Source organism: Morone saxatilis, unplaced genomic scaffold, assembly GCF_004916995.1.
Source record: "Morone saxatilis isolate NCDOM2014 unplaced genomic scaffold, NCSU_SB_2.0 Contig19, whole genome shotgun sequence".
NCBI lineage: Eukaryota > Metazoa > Chordata > Actinopteri > Moronidae > Morone > Morone saxatilis.
The window spans coordinates 9104974-9115851 of record NW_023339751.1 but is presented as its reverse complement, the minus strand read 5'-3'; the positions used below and the strand labels follow the sequence as shown (position 1 = coordinate 9115851).

Here is a 10878-nt window from a genome sequence, read left to right as displayed (position 1 = left end):
TAAGACGTTTTCTGAGGGTCTTGTCATTTCTTTTACATGATCAGCAGGACATGGAAACCACTTGTAGTCTATTTAATATGAGAAGATACCATTTGAATATTTAGCATTTGATAACTCATACCATATGTATTTGATGATATACAGTTAAGTGACATAATTTGAATTGCACATGTGTGCTGTATTGTAAATGTACACTTTTGACTTTATTTACGGTTCAGTAGAAAGAATCAGTATTACATTTCATGATAAATTAAATCACTGTTTATTTATTCAGTAATTGGTTTAATGTGTTTTTATAATAATGAAAATAGCAGGTGCTATAGAGAATAAGCTCAGATTTATAGTTAGTTTCCTTAATTAGCAGATGTTCATCTTAAGTCTCCAGTGTAAATGACCATGAATGTATGATTATGTTCATTAACAGTGTGTAAATAATGCCGGGTCAAACATTGTAAACCTCCAACAAACTCCTGAATATTCAACATGGCACGAGTGTGTCCTGGTGGATCTCATTATGAAACCTTTTTCTTTCACTTGACACACACTGAGTTTGTATTGAACAACATCAGCAGGGCAGACTTATATTTTATACTGTAGCTGCACACGGGCCACTATGTATAGCTGCAAAGCTAAATTAAGTTTTAAACATCATAAATGCTAAAATCCAGAGCTTTTTTTGTTCTCAAGAACAGTTGAATTTTTCAACACAGGGTAGAATTTTAAAATGCTTCTGTCATTCACCTTCACTGACAGCTTCAGAGCCCCGTAGACACTGTCCTGTACTGAAAAATAGTGGATGTTATGAAAACTGAAAAAGTATTTTTTATATTAAACTACGTTTTTAAAATGTGCAATCAAGAAACATGTCCTCAAATGTGCTTCAGAGATCTATTTAGTGATATAAATGTATGATGTCGGTCCTCAAATGTGTGTTGGCAACAGTACTGGCTATTAATCGAGCCCTGTTTACTGTTTATTTACAGTAGCACCCTGATTGTAGCATGGTTGAGGCATCTAACTCATCAATACGCCTGATTAACCAAATTTATTTTTAGTCAATAAAATATTCAACTGATTAGCTAAATAGAGCAATACAAGGTCAGGAAAAAATTTTAAATATTGCAAAATGAGAATTTGTTTTTTGCATGAATTATTATATTATTCTTTTTAGACTGCTACTAGAATTACATCAAATGTGTAAAAACTACTTCTATTGTGATTTGTTTTTATAATATGGAATATTTTGGTTTGAATAAATATATATCATGAAAGCCTTAAGAATGAAAATCAGAAAAAAGCACATGTCAATCATCTACAGAACAAACCGATCTGTTATAATCTCACAAAATCAAGTCAAGTTTCACAGTTTCTCAAATACTTTTATAATCAACAGCATATATCTTGCTGTTTAATGATTTACTTTTATTGATTTTCACTTTTTATCAAATACTTTTATAATCAGTCAGAGTTAATTTACCAAAACTGATAATTACAGTTCAGCCAAAACACATAATTGTTAGGCTGCTTGATGTCATTTTTAATGCCCAACCTTTCCATCATTTCATTTGATGAACGAGTTACAGAGGCCTGTAAATAAACATATTTTGACAGTAAACTGATTGTTAGAAGCTTAATTTATTTTGAAAGGCTAATAAACGAGTAAACATGCTGTGACACTGTGAAAGTAAACTAGCATTAAGCCTTAAATTTAATCCCATCAGTGTTGTTTTTTTATGAGTGCTTGCAGACAATTTCCATCGCAACACACACACACACACACACACACACACCGCACACACAAACGTGTATCAGGAGAATAAATGAGTAACAACTAATTTCTCATTGAGACTTTTTATGCGTAACATATGTCTTGATTTATAGCTAGTATGTTTTGTATGAGTGGAGGAGTAGATGCTACCTTGATGGCAGCTAATGGGGATCCAAGAATAAAGAAATTACTGGCGTCTGGATGAGACCTACTGCAATCGAACTGCTGTAAACTTGGATTAAGCTTCCAAATTACTGAATAATATGTTGTGTTTTTTCTACTGTTCATTGTGGTATCTCTGCCAGAAATGCCCTGTTCTCACACAGTTAAAAATCTGGAAGCTGCCCATTACAGCCACAGTCTGATCTGCCACTGAGTACCTCCACGAGGGCAGTAGCAGCAGAGGGCCTTGCTCAAGGGTGTGTTACTGCTGGTAATGAGGAAAATACCAGTACTGATGGTTCACTCTGCCCTCCAAATATGTTCTGCTGGTGCAGGGACTGAATGGACAAACCTCCAGTCTCAAGGTTGTTTCTCTTGTAAAATCCTTATTACTATAATGACACTGAAACTCTACCACAGTTTCTCTGATGTTTGAGGCATACTGAATAGTTCCCTGAGAGCAGTCAAAAGCACAAAATCCCTGTGAAGAGGGATGCTAATATTCTCATGAATATTTATAACCAGCACATAATTGTAAAGTGTATTTGCAGCTAACAAGCCTTCATATAGGTGCAATCTTGAAGTAAGATCTCACACTTAAGGCTGGCAGAAAGCCTCAGGTTTCAAACGTGGATATGAAACAAATGTGCTCATGCACAGTTTATTTTGTTTGTTTCCTCAAGCAAATCTTCTGTGATTTGTTCGTTATTGTGGCTGTGTGGAGTGCATGGTATTGGTATTTGTGTAGGTGGATATTAAACCCCAAAACAATGAGAAAAAGAATATTAAAGCAGCTGTCTTTCCATGCAAATTTTATAACAAAAACAGGCTTTCTGTCAGGAGACCTTTTCAACAGGGCAAATCACTTAGACAAGGAGGTAGATGGATTGAGTGCAATCAACCAATTAACATGAACCTGTTCACATGGGAAATGTTCTTCTACATAATCACAATTTGTAGTCATAGATCCTAGATCCACAAGCATATCACATACTACATAAAGCTAATTGTTAAGAAATTAAAAAGTTCTTCAACTAAGATAGACAGACATAAATAAAGACAAGAATTAAGTATTAATCATCATTGTAATCAGCAGTATAGATAATGCCTCTGTTAAAGTACACTGACAAAAAAATAATGATGTCGAAATCTCTTGTCAAATCAAGCTAATCAAATAAATCAATTAAACTAATAACGCAATCAGGAAAAGGAAATAGTAATGTGAAAGAATTGCATAAATAAGAAAACAAACACTGTAATGTCACAATGACAGAAAACAAAGACAGGAAAATGATGCTCAACAGCTTGCTTTCTGTTAGTGATTAAACTTTAAGGTTACTGCTGCTTTTTGTTAAGCTCTGCCTAAAATGTTTCATTTGTGGATAAGAGTAGATTTGTAAATGTTGATAATTTAAATATTCATGCAAATTGAATTGAATGTACAGTATAGTGCAATGAAAAAATCCAAAATGCTATCCCTAATACCTTTTATATTGAGACAATATCTGAAATTTGTCCCCCCTGTGTTAGTATTTAGAAGACCCTGTGGCAAACAGCCATGCACTGCACTGGCATTTGCTCCCTCAGTCCACATCTTTCCATTGTTTCCTAGACTGGCAGAGTTTATAGAAAATGGATAAACTGAGTGTGTTTACTTACAAATTAGCTTTTGTCTAGTTGCTGTTGATTTTGTCAAGTTTCAATCAATTGTATTTTTTAAGCTGTTCTCTTCTGCATTTAAAATAAATTACTTACATATAAATTGTTTCCAGACTTTTAAAATTCTGACAGGTAAGAAGTTGTTAATCACACTTTTAAGTTGAGAATTTAGTCGCGTTCCACGTTGTGTATAAAATCACATGTAATCTAAAATACAATCAACATGACTACTCACAGTGGTGTATTTGTTTCATCCATCCTTCACAGATGTTGTTTGTTTACAATGGAAAGTAGCTGCAGTGTTTAATTTTGTATTTAAAGAGTATTTCAGTTGATTTGACCCCTTTGTCAATGTTTTGTGATGATTTTGCGATTGCATTTGTAACTGGCCCTTCCTTGTCTCCGTTATTTATTTCTGAAAGTTACTGTTTGTTTTTTTTATTTTTTATTGTGTAATTACTCAGTGAATGTGTTTGAATTTGTTGAGGAAAGTGAATTTTAATGAAGTGTAATTCAGTGTTCACGGAATACGTTTTAAGAACAGTACAGGCAACAGTTAAATAAGTAGCGAATTCCGTAATGCCGTTTAACAAGATTTGGTTTCTTTATTAAAAACTGTCCTTGCAGACCCGGCAGCAGGACCACTGGGAAGTTATCATTAGATTAGTTTAGATTAGATTAGACATTGGGCACAAAAATCTTGATTTATGCCATCAAATCTAGGGCCTACATGTGTTGCCTGTTCATGCAAACCAACTGAAATTTAAATTTATTTATTTATGTGGAAACATATAACGTGTCCTCAGCCTGGCGTTTCTGTCCTTGTGAGCCTTTAAAGTGTATTAATTAGTTGTCAGTTCACAGTGTCTGTATTCCTGCACATCTTTTATCAATAAATTATCTGCCTATATTGTTTATCTTCTGCTGTCTATCATTTTCTGAAGAAATACACCACTAAAAAAGAACATGGGACTGCCACCTAGACACCCTTGAGTCTCCAAGTGATGTACTTGCCGGGTCCTAAGTGGCCATTTTCTTTGGATAAACAAAGAAAATTGATTCTTTTGGCCACTTGGCGGCAGCACAAATAAGCTGTAAACACAACTCTTATGTGTCTTTAGCCTTTAATACTTTTATATGACGAGCTTGCTACACATCCAGCAGACATAGAGCAACATTAGCATTCATCTGGACTCAACCAGGGTAATCTAAGACCAAAGTCACCCTCCATTCTGGCTGCATTTCTTTCTATTGACTCATGAGGTAAATATGGGTTGCCTAATGCTCCACTAGTCGCTAACTTTGTTTGTGTTTGGTTATGGAAACATAAAGTTAGTGAGATTTATCATACTGGAAACAGGTTGATGAGAGCAGTGAGAGTGAACCAGAACAGTAAAGCTGCAGCCGTAAAACCAAAACAATGAGATGAAAGACACTAAAACGCTCTGTAGAGCTGAGGGGAACTGCAGACTTTGGTAATAATTGTCTGTTGGTTCATTAAGCGACTCTTTTAACTTATAGGTTGTCATAGAATCTATTGTTAACATAAAAATATTGATTACAGCCACTTTAAATTAGTGGTACAGTAAATACTAACACAGATTGTATGCAGATCAGAGGTAATAGACTGGCTTCTGTTTGCAGTCCTCATCACACCTTAATTATTTAAATACATAATTTCTACCATATTTATTGTCATCAACAACTACTACTACTCTGGTAGTTAATTCAAACAAATACAGTGATACCTTTGGAGATTAGAAAAGTAAGACCCCTTCACCAATAAGTACACTCAGTTTGTGTTTGTTGTCCTTTTAGGTCTGTTTTGTTCTCGAATTGAATGTGTTATTACATTACATTGTGCATGGCACAGCTTCCAGTAAATGTGTTACATCCTGTTGACTGTGGGTGGTGTATCCCAGCTTAAGTACTGACACCAATGAGAGGGACAGGTCAGCTGCAGGAGAGCTTCAGGTGTCCTCTTACAGCTTTACAACAGCTATCATGCAACTGATACATCTGGAAGCTGCAGTCATACTTGGTGAGTCAACTGTTCTTAAAAAATAACAAATTTATGACAATAAAACCTTTATCTTAAAGATATCTTACTTGTTGTCGTGTATTGTCAAGGAATGTAGTTAAAACTGCACTACTACTGTCTTGTAGTCTGTAATGTTAGTACAGTTAACCAAAGTGTGTCTATAATCAGTGATGTTAACTTGTATCAATAACTGTATTGAAGTTTCCAACTTTTCCATAAAAGCTTAAGACAAATACAAAAAATATCTAAATGTAATGCTCTGTGCGCTGTATCTACTTGTATTTCAGGGATTGTTATTCCCCAGATATTCAGCATCAGCGTGTCGTCTCCACTTTCTGACTGTTTGGCTTCTGTGGATACCTGCATGTCAAATTTATGCAAGCGTGAACCAGCATTTTACGTCGGCATCTGTGGAGGTAAAAGTGACAACAATTTAGCATTTCTTGCTGCGGGGCACTGGTACATGGTGCTATCCTTATTTTTTCTAGTGGCATTATAAAAGTAATGATTACATCTCAAGGCTGAGGACATGAGGCTATTTAATTGAATTGCACCTCTTGGAGTATGGCTTAAATGTGATAACTGAGACAATAGCCTGGAGCAAAGTTTATATAACTAAATAAATATAATAAATAGGCTATATCACCTGTCTGTTTTGACACTAGAATCCTGTATTTGTATGATTGAGCATTTTAAGCTTTCACAAGAGAAACAATCAGAACAGCAGGCACATATGGCACACCTTTTGCACAAACAAGACCTTGCTCGCTTATGGAAAATCCTGTTTTTCTGCCTCCCTCTGTTTGTGTTATTCAAGATGACGGGTGCCAAATAAAAGGCTCAGACACATGTAACATGACCATCCAGACCATACTGAACCAATTTCCCACTCTGCAAGGGTGTGTGTGTGCCTGGGAGGAGGAGCTTTGTGACTCCATACAAGCGTTGGCCACACAATGCCACCAAAAGCCAGGTGCAGTATTCTCATGATAAGATAAGCATTTATAGGTGAAATAATTTTTTTTGTTTACCAAAGGCTATTTGGTGTTCTCTGTTAAAGAACACAATTGTGCTGCAGAATGAGTGTCCTAAACAACAAACTGGCTTTAGTAAGCTTTTGCTGGAGAATCATATTTCCTTTTATTTTTACAGCAGCTCAGCAGAAGAGGAGCACAGTGACGGACTGGCAGTCAAGCAGTTTAAAAGGCTATGGTGATTATATTATTATGGTGTATTGGATTCAATCAATATAAAAGTGATCTCAAAACTCACTCACATTTCTTTTTGCAGTATATGATGGTGCTGGATCCTGCATGGACCAAATGACAATTTGTCTCAGTGATGCAGTTTGCAACAGGTACCTGGCACCTGTTCTTCAGGAATGTACGGCAAAGTGCAACCTTGATCGCTGTCAGGAAGCAACTCAGCAGTTTTATGGTAGCATGCCGCACAACGTCGCAGAGATGCTGGTCATGTGTGAGTGTGAGGCTTCAGACGAGGACTGCCTGGATATGAAAAATCTTCTGCACGGTGGCACATGTGGAGATGAGCCTCAGATCTGCCAGGATACAATTAACCTGTGTGTTGATGACAGTAACTGCAGGTATGTTACCATTCTGTCTCTCTCTACAGTATATCTGACACTACAGTAGTGATACAGAAGAAATGCATTATAGATCCGGTGTGTAACATTTTGGAGGATCTATTGGCAGAAATTAGAATTTAATATTAATAGGTATGTTTTCATATGGTAAAGTGTAAATCACAATGTTTCTACAGTAGCCCAGATCAGACAAACTAAACAGTGGCTCTAGATAGGGCCACCATAATTCCTGTTACTCACTTGGAAGGCTGAGCTGTATTCAGTTGGTTGCAATCTGCAACTTCACTGCTAGTTGTCACTAATTCCTAAACACTGGTCCTTTATTGCCATAAAGAAAGTTTTTGGAAACACAGAAATTATTTGAGCATGTAAGTTAATTGTTTGCCTCAAGATTATTATAAAAAAAAAAATATTTTATGTATTCCAAGTCTAATCCATAGTTTTGATACTGTAAACAATTTGTTTTTGTGTGGACATGTTTTAGGTCTCCTCTTCCAGTTTGGATCTGATAGATCTGAAATATCCAGAGGCAATTCATTTAAATTAAGTTGTAAATCATATTTTTTAACCAGACTTAGAGTTTACAGACATGCTAGCAGCTCTGTGAGGCTGCACTGGCTTAATGCTAATGTCAACCCTCGTCATTACAATTCATCCTGAAGAGGAAACAATCGTCTGTGCAAAATTTCATAGCAATCCCTCCCACAGGCTTGTTGTCGAGATAATTAAGAAGTGATTGACTGACTAAAACTTACAGGAAAAATAATAAAACATGCTGCTTCACTGGCTTCATCATCATTTTATTTAAATCCTTGGAAAACACAGAGAGATAACTCTTGTTTACAATGGTCGCGAGGGACAAACATAAAAATGAAAATGTTATTGAATAGAATTCTACTCCCTAATTAATTTGTAATTGTTATACAGTGAAGAAACACTGAAGAACTTCAGTCCAAAGAGTTTTACAATTTGCCTCTCATTCACTCAATTACACACAGAGGGGAGCGAGCTACCATGCACAGATCTGATCTGACCATCTGGAGCAGTTTGTGGCTTAGTGTCTTGCCCAAGGACAATTTTCTCTAGCGACAATTTCAAATAACAAAGGCATTTTATTTGCATATACTGCAGATGTGTTGGTAATTGAAATCTAAATTTACAGGTGAACTCATGAATTAGTTGCTTTGGGCACAATACCACATAGTTTAGAACTGGCTTGGCACAATGGACATGTGTTTATGGTACACTTTCAATTTGCATTCATTAAGTTAAAATGTCTACAGGCTGTTATTTAGGAAAAAAAAGTCATGTTGTCACACATTCTTTAATCTTTATATCCCCAGTGCAGTTGGAGAGGCTCTTTGCTTTGCTGTTTCCCCAGAGTCACTAGTCACACAATTTAAATTTAGTAACATTATCATTAAAATAATGGTCCATCACAGGATGTTAAACATGATGTGTATTCTTCCTAAAGCAAAGTGCCTTGCGACTGCACCTAAAAACGTGTTTTCTCTCATTTACCAGAGACCTGTTGAGAATTTTCCAAACCAAATGCTGGAGCTCTGAAGAAGCACAATGCCGCGACCTCCAAAACAATGAATGTTTCACCCTGATGGATCCAGCCCTTATCGTTGGTGCAGATTCTGAATGTAAAATGGCCTTCTTGGACACTTTGGGCACAGCACTTCACTATCCTTGTACATGCAAAGGAGTGAGCAATGACAATATACTGATGTGCAACATGATTCATGATGTACTTCATAATAGATCACACTTCAGTGAGTAGGATTCTGATTCACAGGCATTTACATAATTAAATGTGTTTCTTGGAAACATTTCAGAGTGTTTTTTATGTGTATTTTAGTGACATCTTGGAAAAGCAGCAGTGGTCCTTCTAAGCCTCCTGAAATCAATGAATCTGAACAAGGTCACACATGGTCAAATGGTAAATGTACAGTACATAAAGGTTGGGACTTAATGGTGACTGTAAACTGCATAGCCGTAGGTGTGAGTGTGAATGGATAAGTGGATAATGGTAATGAATGGATGAACGGACATCAATACAGTTTTTAATATATTGAACGTTGACTATTTTGTCTTTTCAGATTATCTACTGTATGCTTTTACTGCTGTGCTTCTTGTTGGAGTTGTTATATTAATGCCTCTGGCTGTTGTCAGTAAAATATGGTAAGTATGTCAACATTAAGTTCATCATGTGAAGTCTTTCTGAGATTTAACGATGATAATGAATACTTATTAACTTACTATTTATTTTCTCTTGTAGGATGACGAGAAGAGATAAAACAAGATTTCATCATCCGCAGAAAAGCAATTGCGTTGTTATTCTCTGATGTTTATGCATCTGTTAAATGTACATGTCATCAAAATTAATGCATGATTTTGTTCAAGATTTTTAGATGATCACATTTATGAGATGCCTTTGAGTTTGTTGTATAAATATCAGTTTCAATAAGAATACAAATCAAAATTCAACACAGATACTTCATTATGGCAGCACTGTGAGATATAAGGTGATATATTTCATTCAATGTCTTTTATAGTATGCCCTTGACAAATGTTGCTATAAGATTAATCCGTTTGAACGGCAGTGTCTTTAAAAAAACAAACAAAATCAATTTGATTGATTGATAAAAACCTATATTTTTACAGTTATAAATGCCTGTGAAATACTGCTGTGACAAGCTCAAGTGTCATTATTTTAAAAATATAACTATATGTTAACTCACATGAATTTTCTTTCTTGACTCATAAAAGAAAACCTTTCTATCTTCAGAATCGATCAAAGGTCTTCAGTCATTAATCTTGATTCACACTGACTTGAGCTATTAATCTCTATAAGAAAATTCTGATTTGACCGACACATTTGAGATTGCTTTATGTCTTAAGTTGTCTTTTTCTGATGATTTATTGGTGCTCTACGCTTCTACAGCATCTCATAATAAACTTCACTATGAAAGCCGTAACGTTTCAGTTTGTTCAAATGCTGTAGAATGGTTTCTGAGGCTGACATCTGACAAAGAGCAGTGTTTACGGGAAAGCCTGCAGTTTAGATAAGATAAACAATGAATGCTGCTCTTCTGTTTTCTTTTTGAAACAGTTACAGTAAATGCTTTGATTTAGCAAATTGTGCTAAAACATTCATTCCTCACTTAGCTGTAAGCAGGAACAGTAGAAGTTCTTTATTGTCATATGCAAAACAATTACAGTGAAGCTGTGGTTGGCGGTTAAATTCTTGGATCTCAGGCTCCCACCAACAATGCTCTTATACTGATATGTATAAAAACATATAAAAATCACGCAATTGTAACGTAATCTAACTAGATTCATAAAGTAATGCAGCAGCTAAAATATAGACATTGGCCAATCAATGTCACTTGCAATCGTATATCTTGATAAAGACTAAAACTATGTTAAATGTTTTTCTCATACTTAGTTTTAGTTTTTAGTTTAGTTTTAGTTAACTGTAATAACCTTGTTCTTGTCTAAAATATTTTACACTCAACATTCACCATTCTGTGGAGGAAGATTTTGTGTTTTTCTCCACCTTCATCATGTGGAATGTACACCAAGTGTTACACTTGGGTCTATGTAGCCCCTGAAGCCCTGAAAGACCTTTTTTTATCT

General features: G+C 35.5%; 1 protein-coding gene across 1 annotated transcript; it reads left to right on the top strand.

The window, feature by feature from the left end:
* Positions 1 to 4847: 4847 nt before the first annotated feature.
* Positions 4848 to 9019, top strand: gfral (GDNF family receptor alpha like). Its single transcript, XM_035663800.1, has 6 exons — positions 4848 to 4852; positions 5512 to 5630; positions 5918 to 6046; positions 6448 to 6603; positions 6921 to 7233; positions 8758 to 9019. The coding sequence occupies exons 1-6, from the start codon at positions 4848 to 4850 to the stop codon at positions 9017 to 9019; spliced, it is 984 nt and encodes a 327-aa protein (XP_035519693.1).
* Positions 9020 to 10878: the final 1859 nt, after the last annotated feature.

Coding starts and splice junctions, on each gene's coding strand:
- gfral (XM_035663800.1), top strand. Junction 6,047..6,447: donor TTACGTCGGCATCTGTGGAG/GTAAAAGTGACA, acceptor GTGTTATTCAAG/ATGACGGGTGCCAAATAAAA. Junction 6,604..6,920: donor ACAATGCCACCAAAAGCCAG/GTGCAGTATTCT, acceptor TTCTTTTTGCAG/TATATGATGGTGCTGGATCC.